The 23,930-nt window shown below is 40.3% G+C and overlaps 1 protein-coding gene across 4 annotated transcripts in view; it reads left to right on the forward strand.

Moving 5' to 3' along the window:
• The window catches only part of PARN (poly(A)-specific ribonuclease), a 163,208-nt gene that overhangs the window by 125,488 nt on the left and 13,790 nt on the right, over nt 1–23,930 (forward strand). For 3 of the 4 annotated variants that reach the window (XM_024744566.1, XM_024744565.1, XM_024744567.1), the window contains one exon: nt 21,690–21,883. The exons of the other annotated variant lie outside the window; for it this stretch is intronic. In XM_024744566.1, coding sequence (XP_024600334.1) covers nt 21,690–21,883 — 194 coding nt within the window. The remainder of the gene's footprint in view (nt 1–21,689; nt 21,884–23,930) is intronic. 4 annotated transcript variants of the gene reach the window in all.

Here is a 23,930-nt window from a genome sequence, read left to right on the forward strand (position 1 = left end):
CTTACCATGGGGGCCCCTCACTTCCTCTCAGTGTTGACATCCCTTGTTTCTTTTTGCTTGCCCCTGGTTCTACTGCAGGAATCTCCATTTAGCTTTGACTGCTTCCCTCTTCCTGGTTCTCAGCTGCATTTTCCTGGGGAAATTTCCTTTTTTTAGTTCTTGCTCTCTTCTTGGTTCTATAGCTTAGGAACTGACTTTACATCTGTGTCTTTATATTAACCAAATGACATCTCCACAATTTGCATATCCCTTAGCTTCTGGAAAGGACTATAAAAATTATCTAGTCTAGCTACCTTAATATCTTTCTTGTATTTGGGCAGAGTACATGTTGGCAGATTGACTGTAGATCTTGTGAGTTACATATATTTTAGCAGAAAAAGTGTTTTCCTGTGACACTTTTTAAACCATTGGAGTGATAAATGCACATAATTTTAAAAATTTCACATAGTACAGGAGAATATGAAATGAAGGGGGGAAAATCCTGGCTCCACATTCCCAGTTCTTTTTCCCAGTGGCAGCTACTGTTATCATTTTCTTCATTATCTATTATCACTATACTTTTAAATTATACCTCTATTTCTCATCTTCTTTGACTAATATATCTTGTTCACTTCTAAAAAAATTAAAAATTTAACACGTATATATTCTGTCTCTCTATATCTTGTTCACTTCTAAAAAAGATTAAAAATTTACCGCATATATGTTCTGTCTCTCTCTGTCTCCCTTCTCTCTTTGGTTAGTGCTGTTAATTAATTTATTTTTACTACTTTTTTGTATCTGTATATTTGTGCTTTCTTTTTTTTTTTTTGCGGTACGCGGGCCTCTCACTGTTGTGGCCTCTCCCGTTGCGGAGCACAGGCTCCGGACGCGCAGGCTCAGCGGCCATGACTCGGGCCCAGCCGCTCCGCGGCATGTGGGATCTTCCCAGACCGGGGCACGAACCCGTGTCCCCTGCATCGGCAGACGGACTCTCAACCACTGCGCCACCAGGGAAGCCCCATTTGTGCTTTCTTGAGAACCTGATTCCAAGAGTTGGTAACGGGTATACAGCATCTATAATATGACTGTGTAAATGCAGTATTCTGAAGAGAAAAAGTTGCATAATGGGGCGCACAGAGAAGAAAATGTTTTCCTATGCCATTAAAGCTTTGCTACCCAAAGGAGAATCTCCCAAATATCCCAGCCTTTTGTGTGTAGATATTTTTTGAGGGAAGTAATCTTTTCCTTGAGTGATTTTGTTTTCTTTTTTGCATATATAGTGTATGGTTAATAAACTCTGTAACAGTGTCTCTATGTTACCTTCATAATTGATAATGTTGCTTGAATATAGAATTCTAGATCCAAAATTTTATCCTTTCAGAACTTAAAATATGTTGCTTTCACCACTATAATCATTGATTTACTTTCCTGTTTTCCTTCAAGGCAGGTGCAATGTTTTCTCTGTCTTTATGTCTCTAGCACATAACCTAGAGTCTGACCCAGAGGATGTACTCAGATGTTTGGTGATTAAATGAATGAATAAATTCCTGAATGCCAGTCTCTGAGCTAGGTCTTTCATGTTTTATCTCATGTGATGCTCATAGCAGCACTGTGAGGGAGGTGAGGTTATCCCCATTTCACAGGACTCTTCCTGTCTTGATCACTGCTGAACTCCAAACAGGGCCAGGCATCTAGCAGCTGCTCCAAAAATTTTGGTTGACTGGATGAACAATCCAGAGTTTAAACTCAGGGAGATTAAACAATTCTCGACAAAGAACTGGGGCTTGAAACCAGGGTATCTGCAGAGCCCCGTTCTTTCCACTATCCATCATGCCCCCTATACATTTTCCCAGGTCTGGTATGCAGCTTTATCCTCAAGGGAAGAAAGTACTCAAACAGATTGCATCTAGGTACATGCCAAATAGGGGACTATTGTCTTAACTGTAATCACCACACATCTAAGAAAACATCTAAGAGCTTGTGTCTTTTCATTTAAAAGTGATATCCTAGGAAGCAGAAGAGAGGCCCTTTTGAATTTCTGCTTTAAAGAATACCAAAACTTTTCATTACAGAAAAATTTCAAATATAAACAGAAGTAGAGAAAACAACACAACAAAGGCCTATCTAGCTATCACAAAGTGTCAACAGTCAGTGTGTGACCAGTCCTACTTAATCAGTACTCCTTCTCTCCCTCTCCCCTTCAGATAATTTTGAAATAAATCATAGAGAGCAAATCATTTCAGTCATGAGTCTGAATATCATGATAAAAAAGATAAGCAATCATTTTTAAACAAAACTACAGTACTTTTACCACATACAAAAATTAATAACAACTCTTTAATATCAGATATCTGGTGTTCAGATTTTCTGTTCACAAACTTTTTAAAATAAGTGTTTTTTTTGACCTCTAGTTTCTAAACAAATTCACTTATTACATTTGGTTGATGTGTCTCATTTCTGTCTTAATCTCTGAATTCCTTCTCTCTGTGAATTCTCCCCTACCCCCCACTCCTTTGCAGTAGATTTAAGAAACCAAGTTGTTTGCTCTGTAGAAGTTCCCATATTCTGGAACATTCTTATAAGGTTGTATACCATGTTACCTTACTACTGTGTAATTAACTGGTAGTTAGATCTGTACACTTGATCAGCTTCAGGGCTGAACTGAATGGCAAGACCGTTTCCTAGATGATGTTGTATATTTCCTGTTGCATCACATTGGGTGACACAAAAAGTCTTCTTTTCTCTATTTTTGTGATAAGATTGATCAAGTGGGTTCAGATGTTGCTGGCCTGGTTCATCTAATATGAAGCTCCCCCAGCAGTTTTTCACCTGATGGTTTTAGTAGCCATTAATGATCAATGGCTAGATTCATTATTTCATGAAGGGTTGCAAAACGCTAATATTATAGTTTGTTACTTCTTTATTTATTATTCCAGGTGCTCTTATTTAAAATAAAACATTTCTTCTCATCATCTATTTGGTTACCTGCAGATATAGTTCATATAGAAAAAGCAGAACTCTTTATTCTCACCCCCCAAAACACCTTTTTAAAACCAGTTTTCAGAAAAATTTGCTGGTTTCCTAGCACCTTCCGAAGGTGAGCAATGACGTTTCTTTTGTTTGTTTGAATCATGGGTTTTTAAAAAGTATATATTTTAGTACATTACAGTTGCCATTCTTTTTGATGCTCTAATTATCTTGTTTCTGACTGGTGAGAACCATTTCCAGTTGTCTCTTGAGTCTTCTAATAGCCCAATAGTCTTTAATAGCTTCTTTGACTTCTGATGTTCTTTTTTTAAAATATTTACCTACTTACTTACTTACTTATTTATTTATGGCTGTGTCGGGTCTTCGTTGCGAGGGATTTTCTTGCAGCATGCGGGATCTTCATTGCAGCACGTGGGCTTCTCTCTAGTTGTGTGTGGGCTCCAGAGCGCGTGGGCTCTGTAGTTGCGGCACGCAGGCTCTCTAGTTTTGACTCGCGTGCTCAGTAGTTGCAGTGCATGTAATTGCCCAGTAATTGCCCCACGGCATGTGGGATCTTAGTTCCCTGACCAGGGATCGAACCCACATCCGCTGCATTGGAAGGCAGATTGTTAACCATTGGACCACCATGACTTTTGATATTCTTGAGAAGATATTCCAGGCTCTTTCTGTACATTTCCTACCTTATATTTGGAATCAGCCATTTCTCCAAGGGCCCTGTTCCTTTTGATGGGAAATTGTATTTAGAAACCATAATCTGGGTTCGAAGGGTGTTTATTGATATTGGATTTGTCATTGTTTACAGCCTTTTTGAATGAAAAGAGCTAGCATGAAAGTCTTCCCTCCATCCCTCCCTTCTTCCCTCCCTTCCTTTTTTTTTTTTTTAGGTAAATTTATACTGATATTTCCAATTCCAGTAGACCCCAGGACTTATTTAACTTCTTTTAATTTTGTTTCTCTTTTTTCTTAGGCTGAAAATTTTGGTTCCTAATGATAGTAAATTAATTATTTATTTGTAACTTTACTACCATGTATAGTAGTTTTATCCTGCCATATATAATAGTTTCAAAATAACTCTCAGTATTATTACTAATAATATAATTATTGAAAAGAATTTTATTTTTTTGCTGTCATTTTTGTCCTTAGAGCATAGCTATGAACAAATTACCTTATTTTAAAGCCACTTGAAATAATTCCTTTTTGTGTGGTTAAGCTGCCAACTCAGTAAACACTTAGGTTTGTTTTATTTTTACTTCTAATGATTCTCTTTTTAAAAATTTAACTTTGCCTTATAATTATGTAAAACGTTTATGTGGTTCCACAGTCAAATCTACCAAGCCTCTCTCCCTGCCTCCTCCAACTTGTACCTGCCACTCTTGCCCCAGCCTTATGGTGACCAGTTTTGTTGTCAGTATATCCTTGCATTATTACAAATATATAAACAACTATGTATATATATATATGTGTGTGTGTGTGTGTGTGTGTATGTGTGTGTGTATACCCCCACCTTTTGTTAGATGGTAATGGACTGCATGTACTTTTCCCCACCTTCCTTTTCTCACTTAGCTGTGTATCTTGGAAGTTACTCGTAGCCTCCTTCTCTTAAAATGTGATTCCTTACACTGCAAATGGTTTTACTGTTCTTCAGTCTCCTTAATAAAACATACTAACTAGCTAAACCTGGGTGTTTAATCCTAGTTTAAGTAATCAACCCTGTAGCAAAATTCATGAATGTTGTAGTAAGTTGCTTTGTGAAAAATTAATGCATGACCAGTGCTCTTGTTTGGATGAATCATTCTTCCTTTAACCTCTCTCATCTTCTTATCTCTTTCTCTGTCTCCATCAGTGTAAAGATGTAAAGCTCACTGACACAGCATGCTTTTTGGAATATCTGCAGAACAATGAAAAACGAGAGAAAACTCATTTATGAAGCAGATTCTTCATTCCAGGCACTGTGCTAGATGCTTTACATCATTTAAAAAAATTCTCTAACAACTCAGTGAAACCCTTGGTTTATTCCTAATTTATCTATGAGAAAGTTGAGTCTCAGAGAAGCTAAACAATTTCGCTGAAGTTACACAGGATTCTAACTTATACGCCTTTTGGATCCATAGCCCAGTGCATTAAGTTGCCTCTTAGAAACCTGGCACATCATCTACACCTAAGAGTGTGCGTGTTTGAAAAAGATGCTGTCTCATTTTAATAAATCAAGTTTTCTTTAAAAAACCAAAACCAAAACCAAAAAAATCCTAGGTTGAAGAAGCCCTAAGGTTAAAACATCCAAATTTCAAACATTTCTTTGGGGAGAGGCTTAGATATCTAGTCCCATAGATCATCAGTGTAAGACTGTTAGATATCTAGTCCCATAGATCATCAGTGTAAGACTGTCGTTTTTTTCATTTTTTTAAAAATAATTTTATTTATTTTTGGCTGCGTTGTGTCTTCATTGCTGCACGCAGGCTTTTTCTAGTTGCGGCGAGTTGGGGCTACTCTTTGTTGTGGTGCACGGGCTTCTCATTGCAGTGGCTTATCTTGTTGTGGAGCATGGGCTCTAGGCACGCAGGCTTAACTAGTTGCAGCATGTGGGCTCAGTAGTTGCAGCGTGTGGGCTCAGTAGTTGTGGCATGCTGGCTCAGTAGTTGTGGCTCGCAGGCTGTAGAGCGCAGGCTTAGTAGTAGTGGCACATAGGCTTAGTTGCTCCTCGGAATGTGGGATCTTCCAGGACCAGGGATTGAACCCATGTCCCCTGCATTGGCAGGTGGATTCTTAACCACTGCACCACCAGGGAAGTCCCAAAATTTGTTTTAAAGAAACAGAAGTGACCCTGGGATGTACAAGCCAATATCAGAAGTACTGAGGTGTCATCCTTCAGATGCTCAGCTCTGGTCATCCCCTTAGTAGTGGCCTTTGGTGGATTGTTTGGTTGATTTTAAGTAGAGGGACTGCAGCACATCCAGAGGAAAGTGACTTAGTTATGAAAGGAAGGGGAGGTGTTGAGTCTGCTGGAGGGAAAGGACAGTAGGAACCACCATCACGATTATGAAATGCCGTAATCAGAAAAGCAGTGGTCCTTTATCCTCGCAGAGGACTGAGGAAGAACCCTGAAGGGGATTAAGTAGCATTATTAGTCTTGTTTCTCTGATAAGAAAACTCAGAGAGGAGAAGTGTCTTGCTCCAGATTACAGAGCTGGTGCTGTCGTAGATGATTTCGTGTTTTATAATAGCAGTGATATTTGAAAATTAATGTTTTCTTTCCACAGCTTCATGTTATTTATTTAATTAACCATAATTAAAAGTAATTATCTGTGTTTCTAATAATGTGTTATATTATTCGTTCTTTCTTCGTATGAGTATAATTTTTTTTAATGATGCTAACAATTGAAATTGCCCTCAACACACTTAGATGATAGGGAAGTGAAATGCTGTTTTTCACATGTCTAAATACAAAACAGATTTCCTGTTTGAGGTACTCAGGTCGTGTGCAGTTAGGATTATTCCTATTTGTAGTATAGTTTTAGCTAAAATAAAGTGTGAAATATGTAAATCCTGTATTTAATTTCCAGGTGTAGAAAGCTGGCAGTTCATTTTTCTGGCAGTTCTTTTTTGACACTTTATGCTTTTAAAAAATGCTGCTAGTACACTGTAAGCCAGCAGAAGCCAAAGTGCTTGTGTTTTGGGGGCTGGTGTGAGGATGCAGAGCGGCTGCTGTGACCCAACACCAAGTTTGTCATTGTACTGATAGGAGTTCCATGTTTAAATACTGTCTACAGGTTTGACATTCATCCTTTTGTCCGTTCAAGGATCACTGAAGAAAAGATTTCATTTCATTCCTCTGCATCCCTGGTAGTTCAGAAGCCAGATGCTTGCCAGATAGGAGCCTTCAGATCCTGCCTTTTGTGCCCCTTTTTCCCAAATGCAAAAGAACTAAAATCTGCTGTATATTTTTAAATCTCCACTTCCAATGTAGAACTAATTATAGAATATAAGTAATGGCTAAATGGATGTTTACTATACAATTCTTCAAACTTTTCTATGTATTTAACGTTTTCCTAATGTTGGGGGAAAATGGAACTGTGCCTTCTAGAAACCTTGTATGTTTCCAACAGAGCAGGGCAGTTTGGGTGGTTCTTGATGATCTGCAGGTTCCAGGCACCTGTGAGCTAACAAATGGATGTCCAGGTGATGGCTTACCAGCCCCCCCTCCCACCCACTGGGGGGCTGCGGGAACACTCCCCTCTTACCCTTCCAGTCATCACAGTCATGCTATTCAACCTACTCAAGTTGCTCACACCTTCCTCTACTCCTCTTTCTCTTCCTCACCTCCTTTCCTGATGCTTTGCAAAGATTGGGACAACTACCTCTGAAGACTGGGATCAACATCATCTCTAAAAATGTGAACCTTTTGCCCACTCCAGGACAGGGAGGGAGCAGAGGAGGCACTGGCATTTAAGTGTCTGCCATGTGCCAGGCACTGTAACATGTGCTATTTTGTTTTCTTACTTAATCCTCACAATAACCTATTTTATAATTGAGGAGACTGAGACTCACAGAAGCTAAAGGAACTTGCCCTGAGTCTCAAAACCAGTAAATGACAGAACTCAGATTTTCATCCCAGATCCCGTTCATGCTCTTTCCAGAATGCCTGCTGTCTTCTCACATATCCATTTGTGATCCTTCCCCACTACCAGAAATGCCTTCTGACATGCTTTCCATGCCACATGGAATCCTTGGGATTTCTTTGCCTTGGGGACTCTATAGGAAGTAAAAAGATAAAGTTGGGAGTTGTTGTTTACTCATATTAACGTTCCAGCACCTAACCAATGATGCGTTATGGTCACTCAGAGAAAGGTTTAAATACACGAGTGAACAAGAGAACCCATAATACACTAGGAACACGTCTTCCTACCCAGCTTCTGATTGGAGAAGGCCGTGCAGACTGCTTTTTCCCTTTTGAACAATATAAGGCCATGCTTGGAATACTTTCACTTGCTTTGCTAAAGGTCAGGCAGGGTGGAATGACATTCTTTTCATAATCATACCAGCATCCAGCTTATTTTATTCTTACCTGCTACTTAGAGTGAAAGAGCCATATGAAGGTGGGAGTAGACTGACTGTGGATGCCTTGGAAAATCTCAAGTCAGAAGTCCATTCATGCTTGCCTAATCACATATTTTAAGGGAAAGTAATTTAAAAGGAAGTCAAACTCATGTGATGCTACAGAAATCAGTATTCAGACCACCCTTTTTTGAGTGTTAATCAGTTGTCAAACAGTTGATGTAAAGAATTGGGGAATTCTTGGGAATGACCATGAGGTACATTAGTTCATCATCTTAAATGAATGATTCTAAATTCTTGGAAGGGATTAGTTTCTAGTTTGCTGTAGTCACAAATTACCCCCAGAAGGGTCTTCAAAAACCAAACCAGGATGCAAGAAGCATGTGGTTTCTTGGTGTCAGAACATCGGGTGGGTGGTCCTCTGTCCTCAGGGAGCTGAACTGATGTTCTCCATGTCAGGAGCAGCCCATCAGGAAGTACCCTGTTCTCTTCTCCGGGTAAAGCCATCCTAGTCGATTCGTCAGATCAAATTGTTAGTGCTAAAGCACTAAATGGAGATGATTTTGTACTCATTTGTATTAAAACAGTAGCCTTCTGTGTCTTTAAAAAACTGTTGCTAATGAATATGATAAAAGTGTCCACAGGTTCCAATTCAACCATAAATTTATTTTTGAATAACCATTAGCAGTATTTGAGTCTGCAACCCTCATAGTAGCATCTTTCAGGATAAACATCTGTAATTGATTTCAGTGGCAATACTTCACCAAGTAATAAGAGTACTATATTTTACCTTGTTTCAGTATAATCCGTTAATACTCATAAGAATAATATTTACTTTATTGATGCTACTTTAGAATCATAGCTATATTCTTTGATTCTTTCCAGTTGAAAAGCATAAATTCAGAGGTTTTGATTTGGGTCTTGTCTTTACTTTGTCATCTCATCATTAATTTGACTAAATATGTAATGTGAATGTCCCTTTAGGATAGCTAAATTAGTGAGTATAGTGATGCTATTAGAATTTAGAGTAGCACTGTCCACATGGTCACTAGGTTTCTTTCTGTTCTCTTCTTTCTTCCCTAGTGTCTCTCCCTCCGTTAGCGCAGATCATTTGGCTACAGTGGGCATCAGATAAAGTTTGGGTGCCCAAGCAGAGAGGGAGAGTTGGATCCTTTCATGAGTAAGAAAACCCCACCTACCCCTTTCCTCTGTCATCATTTGTGAAACAGTAGTTTACTTCCAAATTTGAGCCTGTTCAGTTGACATTATGGAGTTTATTCCTTCTCAGGTTGGGTTTACTGGGTTTATGAGAAAACTAGGAACAACCAAGGATGACAATTTCCAAAGAGGTGAAATGTCTTCCAAAACATATAGGATTAAGATACTTATGCTAGGGCTTCCCTGGTGGCGCAGTGGTTGGGAGTCCGCCTGCCGATGCGGGGGGCACGGGTTCTTCCCCCAGTCTGGGAGGATCCTGCATGCCGCGGAGCGGCTGGGCCCGTGAGCCATGGCCGCTGAGCCTGTGCGTCCGGAGCCTGTGCTCTGCAACGGGAGAGGCCACGGCAGTGAGAGGCCCGCGTACCGCAAAAAAAAAAAAGAAAAGATACTCATGCTATAAAATTTGTTGTTCTGTCTTTGAATTTTTTTTCTTATGTGTCATTTCTACTTACAAATGCTAGTAACTATGGAATACTGCACTAATTCATGTGAATGGAAGCGGGGGCTGAAGATTAGTCTAGATTGTAGGAGATTCTTTTTTTTTTTTTTTTTGCGGTAAGTGGTCTCTCAGTGTTGTGGCCCCTCGGGTTGCGGAGCACAGGCTCCGGACGCGCAGGCCCAGTGGCCATGGCTCACGGGCCCAGCCGCTCCGTGGCATGTGGGATCTTCCCGGACCGGGGCACGAACCCATGTCCCCTGCATTGGCAGGCAGACTCTCAACCACTGTGCCACCAGGGAAGCCCCCCGCCACCGCGTAGGAGATTCTTTTTTGTTTTTAATTGAGATATAGTTGATGTACAATAGCAGATACATTCTTTTAAGGAATGAGCGGCACCTATAACTGTGTGAACAACAGTGTTACCTGATAAAGCCACATACTTGTGGAGCTGGAAGGGACCTGGAGGTGATCTAGTCCACCCTCCACGATGTTACAAAGGAGAACTGGGGAGGGTGTGGTCAGAGAAACTGTGTCTTACTCAAGGTCACAAAGCCAATTAAGTAACAGAGCTGTGTATACCCATTTAACATAACCAGACAAGTAGTGATTTACTGTTGGCATAGTGGTTTGTCACACGTTAAGTGGATCTTTGTGAAGTCCTTGGCAGTTTTTTTCTTTTAAAATATTTTCAATGAAATATTTGAGCATTGTTTTTTAAAGCCAAATAATATTTTTTTAAATTATAATAAAAAGCAGCAGTCCCCTGCCACCCACATTCTGTCCCTCAGAGGCAACCAGTTTCAACTCTTTCTTTTGATAATTTACCTTGTTTCCAAGTAATGTACTTATTGCCACTTCTTCATTTTTCTGTTTATCCATTGGCTTGCAAATACAGTAGTCTAGTCCATTTTTATGATCCTGTACTGTGTGCAAAGCAAGAACTGCCGGTTGTTTTTAAAGTTTTCCTCAGCTCTCTATGTTGTCTCTGTTTCCTCAGAGTTTTTCCTCTGTGAATATTGGTCTGTTTTGGTTTTTGTCTATCGAAGCCTTTCTTCAAAAATGTGACTATTTGGGGGCAGCCACTACTTAAGAAAGAACTAGAAAGGGATGAGAAGTTCTTGGAGGCAGAACTTACTGATGGTTTTGCTCTGTAGAGTGATGAGATGAGAAGCTGGCTTTGTAATTATGTATCTTTTCTCTGAGGCTTATGCTTTTCTTTAGGGCTTGTGCTTTTTGCAATCTACTTAAGAAATCTTTGGCTAAACTAGGGTCATAAGATTTTTTTTTCTATAAGTTTTATAGTGTTTTTTGGTTTAATGTTTAGGTATACGATCTATTTCGAGTTAATTTTTAGGTACAGTGTGAGGCATGAGTACAAGTTCATTTTTTTGCATATAGGTGTCCTTTGTTCTGGCACAATTTTTTGAGAATACTGTCCTTTCTCTGTTCAATTACTGTACCTTGACTCCTTTGTCAAAAACTAGTTGGCCATTTTTGTATGTGGTCTATTTCTAGATTCTGTTGTATTCCATTGATCTATATGTCTTTCCTTAGACCAGTTCCACATTGTCTTGACTTATAGTAAAGCTTTTTTTTTTTTTTTTTTTTTTTTATGGAAAAGCTTTATAGTGAGTCTTGAAATCATATAGTAGATCCTTCAACTATTTTCTTCTTTTTAAAAAGTGCTTATTATTTTTTTAAAATTTATTTATTTTTGGCTGCGTTGGGTCTTTGTTGCTGCGCGTGGGCTTTCTCTAGCTGTGAAGAGAGGGGGCTACTCTTTGTTGTGGTGTGCAGGCTTCTCATTGCAGTGGCTTCTCTTGTTGCAAAGCACAGGCTCTAGGTGCATGAGCTTCAGTAGTTGTGGCACACAGGCTCAGTAGTTGTGGCTCGTGGGCTCAGTAGTTGTGGGGCATGGGCTTAGTTGCTCCACGGCATGTGGGGTCCTCCCGGACCAGGGCTCGAACCCATGTCCCCTGCATTGGCAGGTGGATTCTTAACCACTGTGCCACCAGGGAAGCCAAAACAATGCTTATTCTAATTCCTTCACATTTCCACAAAAAGTTTAGAGTCAGTCTGTTGATTTGTACAAAAAGCTTGCTGGGACTTTGATGGGGATTGTGTTGAATCTATAATATCATTTTGGGGAGAATTTATTGAGTCTTCCCACCTATGAACATGGTGTATCTTTTCACTTATTTAGGTTTTCTTTGATTTCTCATATCGGAGTATTATATTTTCCATTATGCAAATTTTACATATTGCTTTATTGAAGTTGCCCCTAAGTATTTTACTTTTTGATGCTATTGTAAGTCATATATTTTTAAAGTTCAATTTCCATTCGTTCATTGCTAATAGAAAGAAATGCAGTTGATTTATCTATTTTGACCTTGTATCCTTGGATCTTACTAAATTCACTTATTAGTTCTAATAACTTTTTGTAGACTGTTTGGTATTTTCTGTTTAGACAATCATATCTGTAAAAAAAGGCAATCGTATTTATCTCTGTCCATTGGACCTTATGAATTTCATTTCTTTCTCTTGCCTTATTGCACTGGCAAGGGCCTCTAGTACAGTGTTGAATAAAAGTGGCAAGAGCCAACATCGGTGTCTTGTTCCTGATCTTAGGGCAAAAGCATTCAGCATTAAGTATGATACTAGCTGTAACGACTCAGTTCTTTTAGAAATTGATTTTCTGATTTGCAGCTTGGGGGAGATAAGCCTGACTGCTGGTGCTCTGGGTACTGATTGGTGGAAGGAAGCTGGAGACCTCACTTCTCAGTATGTGGAGGATGCTACTTCCCCATTTAGAAAGTTCTTAAGTGCTTGATCCCACTCTCCACTGCTGGACTTGGTGCCTCTCTGAGGGGATCAGTTTCTCCAGAGATAAAACCTCCTGTCCAGCTCCTATTGGCCTCAGGGGAATGCTAGTCCCCTGGCTTCACAGGGATGGGGGTGAGGATCCTAGGACAGCCTTTCCCCCTGTTGGCGTAGCACAGTCCTTATCATCTTATCATCTGCTTCTTCCAGGGATCTGGTGCCTGTTATTTGCTGAGACTTTGCAGGGCTCTATCGGGTGCATCAGCTTTTTATACAGCACTTAGATTTCTGTTCCCCCTGTATTGCAACACTCTTTGGCACTCTTCCCCTTACTTGTCCTCTCCAGAGAGTGTGTCTCCAAGGTGAGCTGACATCCCGTCCTCTCCTGCTGCCTCTCCTGTTCTCTGTGCCTTTGTAAGGATATTTCTGTCTCCCTACAGATAAATACCTGCGTTCAATTGGTCGTGTTTAACTTCCTGGAAATTTTTAAAAAGCAGTTTATTTTCTAAAGTATTTGGGCTTTTGGTATGGGGAGAAGTCGTTTTGGTTTGATTATATTACTGGCATGATTAGTAAATCCTTTCATTGGAGCCAAAAGTAAATTTTAGTTGCAAAATTAAATTTCATCATAGCCTCTGAAAATTTCAGATGTTCTGAATTCAGCTCCAATTAGTTGTATGTTGAGTGTAGGTTCTTAAATTTAGGAATTTGTATTAATGTCTTTCATGTTTGTTATTGATTAATCTTTTCTGTGTTGAATTAAAGTGAGTTAGCAATAAGGGATTGTTTAACCAGGTTCAAACCACATTCTTATAAAAAGTTTTTCTGATTGAATGCCATGGTTTCTTTGTAACCCAGAACCAAGTTTTCTCTCCTTTAGGCTAAGTTATAAATAAACTGAGTGGTCACATATACAACACATTTGTATATTCTCTCCACCCCCCACCATTCATTCCACAAGAGACGTTCTTTATTCCTGGGTACTATCATACAGACATGCCGTACTTAATGTTGATTTTGCTTTTCAAACTCAACTTCTTTATTAGAAATAAGAATCACAGTTGATCAGCCATCTCTAAGGAATTGCCTTCTGAATTGGGCCTAGGCTATCTGACATCCTCCCCTCATCCATCCAGACCGTGCCCAAAAACACAGGAACAGTCATGCTCGTGGAATTTGAATTCAACATGAGAGTTTGTGAAAACAATAAAAATGCATTTCCTAGCTCCCACTTACCCAGATTTTTCCAGTTCATTTTGCCCTGGGAAGATGGGGTGGGGAGCAAGGCTGTGAAGCGTTTCAAAGAGCACTTGGCTTGGAGGACACCCTCAGATCTACCAGACCAGCCACACAACCTGGGGGAAGTCACTCATTCTGAGGATGAGGTTTCTTGCCTGTAAAATGGGAGTGAAAACACATGTTCAGCTTCAAATGATTATAGACAAGTATCAAATGAGAGAATTTTGTAAACTGGGCGGCCCTTTAAAATGAAAGGTGGTTATTATTTTATCCAGCAGCACGAACTTCCCAGCCAACTAAAGGACTTATTCTGTCTTTAAGACTTACTTGAAAGTTACGGGACTAAAAACCGTGTGGTTCTGGCGTAAGGGAAGACAAATAGATGATGACACAGAATAGAGAGTCCAGTTTGTGGTCAGTTGATTTCCAATAGGGTTGCCATTCACCAGTTCCTCCCCGGCATCTCTGGGGACATTTATGTGTTATTCCAAATCATGAGAAATATCAGTTGAGAAATTAAGATAAAGGGGCAAAATCTGTGGAAATTAAACTTTAACCATCAGCATAGGCATTAGTTCAAAGGAATTCTCTGACATAAAGTTGAAAGCAAGCATGGAATCACTGTCAAAGGTTACGGTCAACATTTCTGAAATCAGGACAGGAGCAGGTAGGAGAGAAAGGGCCACAATCAAATCAGTCATTCTTGCTTGTCACTGTTGCCATGTTGTTAAGTGTGTGTTTGTGGCCTTGTCTGCTACTAACAGTGAATCATTCTTGTAAATAAGAATATATTAACGAGATTACATACAGCAGTACACTTTATAAAAATCCTGCAAATCTTGTTCCAAGAAGTAAGTTTTGGAAGCAGTCCTTAAATTGGCAGTTTTGAAACATGTACTGTTAACCTTGCTAGGATATCCGAATGTTACGTTGTCTTAATAGAATCCAATAGTGTTTCAGTGTTTGAATATTTGCTGTAGGCTACAGTTCTTGGTAAATACTTTTATAGACGAAATTCAGAGACAAAATGTAAATGTCACTGTGGAATACTCCAGTGTAAAATCATTCGATCTAAAATCTGAATTAGGACAAGCGGTATCAGTTTTAACAGCAAAACGAAAATCAAGGCAAGCAGGCAAAATATTTTCATCCCTAAAAAAGGAAATGAGGGACTTCGTTGGTGGTCCAGTGGCTAGGGCTCCGCACCCCCAATGCAGGGAGCCTGGGTTCGATCCCTGGTCAGGGAGGTGGATCCCACATGCTGCAACTAAGGATCCCGCATGCCGCAACTGAAGATCCCGCATGCCACAACTAAAAAAAAATTTTTAAATAAAAAAGGAAATGAGCTAATATAAAGCAATATGTAGTTTAACACCCAACTTGTATTTGCTTTGGAAACACTCAGAACAGTTTGATCAACATCAGCATAACATGAGAGAATCTTTTCTCTATCTGGAATATTGTCTTGTGACAAATGTTAATGCTTGTGTGTTTTAAAATCTCATTTAAGAATAACTTTTAAATAATAAACATCTGTGACATCTTTCAATTTTTAACTGATATTTATTGACCATCCATTGAGTGTTAATGTTTTATTCTTTTAATGTTTCTGTTATCAAATGTCTGTATCAGGTAGAGATTATTTTTACATGTTTTTGAAATATATAATTTTGTCATAGTATATTGGTTCATAATAATAGTAACCCAGGGACTTCTGTGGTGGTGCAGTGGTTAAGAATCTGCCTGCCAATACAGGGGATAGGGGTTTGAGCCCTGGTCCGGGAAGATCCCACATGCCACATAGCAACTAAGCCCTTGTGCCACAACTACTGAGCCTGCGCACTAGAGCCCACAAGCCATAACTACTGAAGCCCGCATGCCTAGAGCCTGTGCTCCTCAATAGGAGAAGACACCGTAATGAGAAGCCTGCACACTGCAACGAAGAGTAGCCCCCGCTCGCCACAGCTAGAGAAAGACCAAATTATTATATCTTACTTTACCGAGCTAACCCCTAAAATTTTATTTATTTATTTATTTTTGGCTGCGTTGGGTCTTCGTTGCTGCGTGTGGGTTTTCTCTAGTTGCGGCGAGCGGGGGCTACTCTTCAGTGCGGTGCACAGGTTTCTCACTGCGGTGGCTTCTCGTTGCGGAGCACGGGCAGCAAAGTCCGATGGGAAATATAGGGTGTATGGGGGCACATAAGCCCACTGCTGGGACAGTGGACTAGGTGGAAGAGTGCATGTCATGGAATTAATTAAGGTGAACAGATACTGTCTTTGCAACTTGACTGCCTTGTGGAAGATAAAGCTAGAAAAGCCGACGGGGACCCAGATGACAGAGGGTCCTGGTTGCTGTGCCAAGCAGTTAAAATTCAGGTTGGCGGTAGAGAGCCGTGGAAGTCTTGCAGCTGGGAGTATCTGATCAAATCTCTGCTTTGGAAGAAGTTTGCTAACATTGGGAGGAATGGGTTTGAAGGGCAAGGGAGGCTGGGAAGAGTAGGACAGGGGGGACTAGCCAATTAGGATCCTGTTTTAAGAGTCAAGGGGCAAGATAGGAAGAGCGCCCGGCAGCAGCGTGAGGAAAGAGCTGGAATGGTGGCTGAGAGTAAAAGGAGCAGGACTGGAGGGCGTTTGGAGGTGTGGCCCATGGGAGGTGCTCATCATGTGGGTAGAATATTGGTTAAATGAGGGGATGAGCTGACGGGCTCAGGCACGGAAGAATGAAGAGGAACAGGTGCCGACTCCGAGGGATCCTTTCCAGCCTGGCTGTCTGGAAAGGGACTCTGTTGTATCAGATCAGACATTCTGTTAATGGGTCAAGGCAGCTTCTTCCACGTATCTCTAGGCTGGCGATATACTTATTAGTCATGTGTAAGCACACACAGAGTTCAGTCCTAGATTGTGCCACAGCAAGCAGGCATCAGAAAATATTCCTTGAGGGAATTCCCTGGTGGCCCAGTGGTTAGCACTCCGCGCTTCCACTGCAGGGAGCATGGGTTCAATCTCTGCTCGGGGAACTAAGATCCCGCGTGCCGTGCAGTGCAGCCAAAAAAATTAAATTAGAAAAAAAGAAGATAATCCTCAATGAAATTTACTTTTCCTTATTTGTTTAAACATCATGCTCCTCCAGTTTGTTTTGTTTTGTTTTGCTTTTAACTTGGAAATAATTTCAAACTCTATAAAAGTCACAAATATTACAAAGAACACCCATATATTCTTTATCCGGCTACCTTGATTGTTAACATTTTGCTGTTTTTTGCTCTGTGTGCACACGCTCTCTCTTCCACCCTTCCCCTTCCTCTCTCTGTATATAAACACTCTGTGTTGCCTTCTCTCCCTTTTTCTCTCCATACCGCAGCCCCCAACACACTTGTTTTTTTCTGAACCATCTGAGAGGAAGTTAGATACATCATGGTCCTTAATAGTTTCTTGTATAACTGTAGTATAGTTATCAACCTCGGTAATTTAACATTGATATAATACTGTAATCTACTGTGTATATCCCAGTTTTATTATTTGATCCAACATTACCTTTATGGCTTTTCCCTCTAGTATAAGATCCAGTCTGTCATAATGTGTTGCAGCTAGTTTTCAATGTCTCTTTGGTCTTTTTTATGACAACAACATTTTTGAAGGACACCAGCCCCTCACCCCACTTTTTTTCAGTAAGGTGTTTTTCCTTTGGGTTTGTCTGATGTTTCTTCATGATTATGTTCAGGTTATACAATTCTGAGTAGAATGTGCAAAAGTGATGCTATGTCCTTCTCAGGATATCAGTCTCAGGAGAGACACTTTAAGACCATGCAAATAGCCTACTCTTCATCAAAATACCTCCCCTGATTTAGCACCTCTTGATGATTTTTGCGTCAGTCATTCTTCACGTGATGGTTGCCAAAGGATGATTTGCCAACTCCATCTCTCTCTCCACTTTACCATTTCCTAGTCAGCATTCAACCAGGACTAAGAGCTCTCCCTCCTCTCTCTGTCTCTCTGTATTATGTACTGGTATAGATCCATGGATTCCTGTTTTTTTCAATGGTTTAGAATTTATTATTGCCCCCTAATTATTTTGGTGCTCAAATATTTGGCCAGTGGGAGCCCTTTCCACCTGGTTCCTACATCCCTGTGACATGCCCCGTCATTTCTTGAGCAGTTTCCTACTTTCTGGTATTGCAAGATGTTCCGGACTCATTTTGTGCCTCTTTTACCCCAGCCGAGCTCATCTTGTGCAACTTTTACCCCAGCCCTGTAATCAAGCACTTCTTCGAGGAGCCCTGTGTTTTTTCAGTGGGATATGGTTTAGACATTAAAATCTGGACACTAGATGTGCTTATGGCCATTAGGTTTTTTGTTTTTTGTTTTTGTTTTTTAGGTCCTTTCAGTGGGCAGAGCTGGGAAATAGGGGCATGGATATACATAGATACTTCCCATACATATATGTGTACACATAAACGTGCACACATACACACATACTTATTTTAGAAATCCCAAGCCCGGACCTATATCTCCAGTTCCATTACATCCCCACAGCGTTCTCCCTTGCCTTCCCCCATATCTGTCTTCCGACTACATGAATACATTTACTAATTTGCTGAGCATTATCATGTATCCAAATATTTTCAGAATTGCTTCACTCATTCAACTACAGAAGCAAACCTACTAAATAGTTCAGGATTTTTTTTTTTTGGTATTCCCCCCGACATTTCACCCAAGACTGGAATAAATTGCCCTTTTGCACTTTGCTTTTTTCACTGGAAATAATTTCATATCTGTTCTTTGAGATCTTCATTCTTTCTTGTAACTGCTTAGTTACATTGACTGTACATATAGCATAGTTTATTCAACCAATTTCCTATGCTTAGACATTTAGGAACTTGGCAATAATATATCATAACAACAAATAAAGCTGCAGTGAGTAATCTTGCACATAAGTATTTTTGCATTGTTGGAGGTGCATCTTCTGAATTCCTAGAAGTGGGATTGCTGGCTCAAAGAGTAAATGGATATAAAGTTTTGTTAAATAGTGCCACATTCCCTTCTGTAAGAGTGAGTTGTACCATTTTTCATTGTCACCAGCAATGTATGAGTGCCTATTTCCCCACTCTCAACAACAGAATATTTCATCAATCTTTTGGATATTTTTGCCAATCTAGTGGGTGAGAAATGATATTTCAGTGTCATTTTATTTTGCATCATGAATGGAGTTGAACATCTTTTCTTATGTTTAAGGGGTGTGTGTATGTGTGTGTGTGTGTGTGTGTGTGTGTGTGTGTGTGTGGTGAGCTATTTATTCATAGCTTTGCCCATTTTCCTGTAGGATTTTGGGGGTTTTTTCTTCAGTTTTGAGTGTTACTTGTGTATTAGGGACATTAGCCCTTTATCTGTGATATATGTTACAAATATTTTCTCCTGGTTTGTCATTTGTCTTTTGACTTTGCTCATGTTATTGATAGCCATGCAAAGGATTTTTATGTGAACAAATTTATAAATCTTATTATAAATTTGGATTGTGAGGGCTTCCCTGGTGGCGCAGTGGTTGAGAGTCCGCCTGCCGCTGCAAGGGACACGGGTACTCATGTTATTGATAGCCATGCAAAGGATTTTTATGTGAACAAATTTATAAATCTTCTTATAAATTTGGATTGTGAGTTATAGTAAAGCCTTTTTCGACACCCAGGTTTTAGAGGAATTCATCCATGTTTTCCTTCAGTATTTGTATAGTTTCATTTTTCACATTTAGATATCTAATCCATTTTGGCGTTTTTTTCTTTTTTATGGGTGAAGAATGGGCCTAACTTATCTTTTTCCTGTTGTCCCACCACCATTCTTTTGGAAGTTCATCTCTGCCCCGGTAATTTGAGATACCACCTTTATCATCCGCTAGATTCCTATGTGCAGTTGGGGCTATTTCAGGACTTTGTATTTCTTGAAGTACTTTGAATGCTGGTGGTTCCAGCTGAGTTTTCATTAAACATTTACATCTCAGAGGCTGCTAGGTTCCAGGGTTTACAGCACAGAGGAATATTTAGGCCTCTTACCCTTTCACAATGGATAGGTGTGTCCTTACTATTTTCTTACTTAACACTTGCTGAATTTTCCAAATTTTCTGAAACCAGCTGAAAATTGTTTTAGTCTTTAAGAAAATTTTAAAGGTATTATCAGTTTTTAAACAGTGAACTTTAGCATGAATTTCTAATAACTCTCCCCCCAAAATACTACCTTTGGTATTCTCCTTTTCTTCATATCCCCTCAATAAAAGATGTTTCCAAAAGCTGCATATAACACAGGTGAAGAGATGACAGTGGGAGGCTGGCCAGCCAGGCTTAACAGGCCATCTGCTCTGAGCTCTCTCTTTTCTGCTTCCTATGGCTTCTGAGCACCACCACCTTCTTCACATGAGTGAGGAAGTGTAAGGAGCAGGGAAGAGTAACATTGCAGAACTTGAATCATCGGGTAGCCTGAGTTTTTTGTTTTTGTTCTTGTTTTTTAATTTGGCTGCGCCGGGTCTTAGTTGCGGCAGGCAGGCGCCTTAGCTGTGGCATGCGAACCCTTAGTTGTGGCATGCGTGTGGGATGTAGTTCCCTGACCAGGGATCGAACCCTGCCACCAGTGTTGGGAGCTCAGAGTCTTAACTACTGGACCACCAGGGAAGTCCCCCAAGTTTTTGATATGTAACATTTTAAAGCGTTCACTTCAGGACTTGGCTGGTGGCACAGTGGTTAAGAATCCGCCTGCCATTGCAGGGGACACGTGTTTGAGCCCCTGGTCCAGGAAGATCCCAAATGCCATGGAGCAACTAAGCCCGTGCACCACAGCTACTGAGCCTGCACTCTAGAGCCCGCAATCCACAACTACTGAGCCCACGTGCCACAACTACTGAGCCCATGTGCCACAACTACTGAAGCCCGGATGCCTAGAGCCCATGCTCCACACGAAGCCACCGCAATGAGAAGCCTGCGCACTGCAATGAAGAGTAGCCCCCGCTTGCCGCAACTAGAGAAAAAGCCCACTCACAGCAACCAAGACCCAATGCAGCCAAAAATAAAGTAAATAAATAAATATATTTAAAAATAAAATAAAGCGTTCACTTCCTAGGGAGGGCTGACACAGGAGCTTGCTCATGTTTTCTCTCTCTCTCCCTCTCCGCACCCCACTCTGTGCCTGAATGGCCTCCCTTAGGGGGAATGACTAGATTCTTTATGCTTTTCATAACGTGGGGGCTATAAAAAAAAAAACCTGTTTATAAGACTCATTTAGAGGAGACAGGACTCACACTGGCCCTGTGGTCTCTGTTATTATCAGGTTCTGATTCAGGGAACATATTTTCTTAAGGAAAATCAGGACATGTAATCTGATCTAATTCAACATGTCAAATCCTATAAAGCTTTTAAAATGAAGCCAGGTTTAATTATAATCTTGACAAGTCACCTTTTTGGAATGGAAGAGAATTATATGAAGGTGGGGTATACCTTTTAAGTGTATTCAAATGCATGAGCGGTGTGACAGCCGGCAGACTCAAGAATTCTCCTGCTCTACTGTGTATCCATCAGGCAGCATGCAAGTAACAATGCTATCTTGTGATTTAATGTAATCCAGACTGTTATTTTGTTATGGTCGCTCTACTATTCTACTCTTCTGTTAGGGTAACTCTATCAAAATAAAGACCAGGAATTTTCTTTAAAATTTTTTTCTTTTAAACACTATGAACAGCTTAGATTTGTGTATATCTGTGCACAAGCCTGGTGTAGAAGTTTCTTCTGAATAAGCTTGTTGTGGGTAAACTTTCAGACTTCAGTTCACAGTAAGGTCTTTAACTTGCACCTCCAGGCAGCAGCTACCCATGTTGTTTGATTGCTAGTTAAGTGTTAATAGAATTAAGAGTGTTAAAATATTTTTATAGGTTTAGTCTTACACTTACTCTCAACACCTTTCATGTTGTTCCACTTGCATTTCAGTCTTACAGCCACCAGCACAGTAGGAAAGAGAAATCTGAGTCCCAGTCAAGCAGAAGGTGTCCTGGAGGCCAGAGTATCAGGGGAGATTTCTGACACTGAGCTTGAGCAGACAGATCCCTGTGCAGAATCCCTCTCAGAGGGAAGGAAAAAGGCCAAGAAATTAAAAAGGATGAAGAAGGACCTTTCTCCGACAGGTGTGTATTGAATCTCACTAAGCTTCTAGAGCTGTGTCTTCTTTAATGTTCTAGAAACTCTTATTTTGGGGGAGAGATTATAGCAGGGCTTCAGTCGATAACAAAGCCCACGTAGCCTAAAACGGGACCAGATGTTTTTCAGATCATTTTAATTTAATTTGAGGAATCTCAGAAAAGCCCTGGCTCTTGATAGAGTGAGGCTTGGTGGGGGCCTCCTTGTTAAAGATGGTTAAGTCTGTTTTGGTAACCTTCTCTCTGTCCTCCACGGTTTAGAGGTTTTGCTGATGTATGTAAAGTCACCTCAGTATTTTAAATGTACATGTGAATTTGCACAGAGGCCTACTCCTACATGTGTTACTTTCAGTAGCAGAGTTTTCACTGTTCCCAGCAAAACCCCAGGCCACCTGAATTTCTCTCGTAAGCAGAATTATGTAAGGAGTAAAAGAAACAGGAAATGAACACATGTTGTATGCCTACTGTGTGCTAGACACTGGAGCCTTCTCTTTCCTGATTGAATTTCATTCTCACAACAGCCCTGACATAGGGACTCATCCTTGTTTTAGTGATGTAGAAGTCTGGACTCAGAGAGGCGAAGAAATATGCAGGTCCAGGTAGCTAGTAAGAGCAGAATGAGAAGGTGAGCCAAGTCCCGTATCCTCTCTGTCCCCCAGACATGCTGTGGAGGCCCCATGAGCTAACCCAGCCCTTGGTGCACAGACCCTCTGCAGGACCTGAGTACCAGGCAAGGAAGGGGCTTGCTGGGAAGCCAGCATCTGTGAAAGGCCCTGCTCAGGAGATCGGGCCAGAGCCTGGTCAGCTAGCAGACATGGTGACAGAAATTACAGCCACTGCTGACCAGGTGTTTGCTGATGACCCTGCACTGCACTTCATGCTTTTATTTTTTTTATCTTTATTTTTTCTGTTTTTTTTTAAACGAATTTATTTTTTATACAGCAGGTTCTTATTAGTTATCTATTTTATACATATTAGTGTATATATTTCAATCCCAATCTCCCAATTCATCACACCCTGCTTTCCCCCCTTGGTGTCCATACAGTTGTTCTCTACATCTGTGTCTCTATTTATGCCTTGCAAACCGGTTCGTCTGTACCATTTTTCTAGATTACACAAATGTGCGTTAATATATGATATTTGTTTTTCTCTTTCTGACTTACTTCACTCTGTATGACAGTCTCTAGGTCCATCCATGTCTCTACAAATGACCCAATTTTGTTCCTTTTTATGGTGGAGTAATATTCCATTGTATTTATGTACCACATCTTTTTTATCCATTCATCTGTCGATGGGCATTTAGGTTGCTTCCATGACTTGGCTACTGTAAATAGTGCTGCAGTGAACACTGGGGCGCATGTGTCTTTTTGAATTATGGTTTTCTCAGGGTATATGTCCAGTAGCGGGATTGCTGTGTCATATGGTAATTCTATTTTTAGTTTTTTAAGGAACCTCTCCTTAGTGGCTGTATCTATTTACATTCCCACCAACCGTGCAAGAGGGTTCCCTTTTCTCCACACCCTCTCCAGCTTTTGTTGTTTGTAGATTTTCTGATGATGCCCATTCTAACTGGCGTGAGGTGATACCTCATTGTAGTTTTGATTTGCATTTCTCTAAAAATTAGTGATGTTGAGCAGCTTTTCATGTGCCTCTTGGCCATCTGTATGTCTTCTTTAGAGAAGTGTCTATTTAGGTCTTCTGCCCACTTTTTGATCGGGCTGTTTGTTTTTTAAATATTGAGCTGCATGAGCTGTTTATATATTTTGGAGATTAATCCTTTGTCCGTGGATTCGTTTGCAAATATTTTCTCCCATTCTGAGGGTTGTCTTTTCGTCTTGTTTGTAGTTTCCTTTGCTGTGCAGAAGCTTTTAAGTTCCATTAGAACCCATTTGTTTATTTTTGTTTATTTCCATTACTCTAGGAGGTGGGTCAAAGGAGATCTTGCTGTGATTTATGTCAAAGTATGTTCTTCCCATGTTTTCCTCTAAGAGTTTTATATTGTCCAGTCTTACATTTAGGTTTTTTTTTTTTTTTT

Source organism: Neophocaena asiaeorientalis, unplaced genomic scaffold (assembly GCF_003031525.2).
Source record: "Neophocaena asiaeorientalis asiaeorientalis breed wild unplaced genomic scaffold, Neophocaena_asiaeorientalis_V1.1 scaffold91, whole genome shotgun sequence".
NCBI classification, from domain to species: domain Eukaryota; kingdom Metazoa; phylum Chordata; class Mammalia; order Artiodactyla; family Phocoenidae; genus Neophocaena; species Neophocaena asiaeorientalis.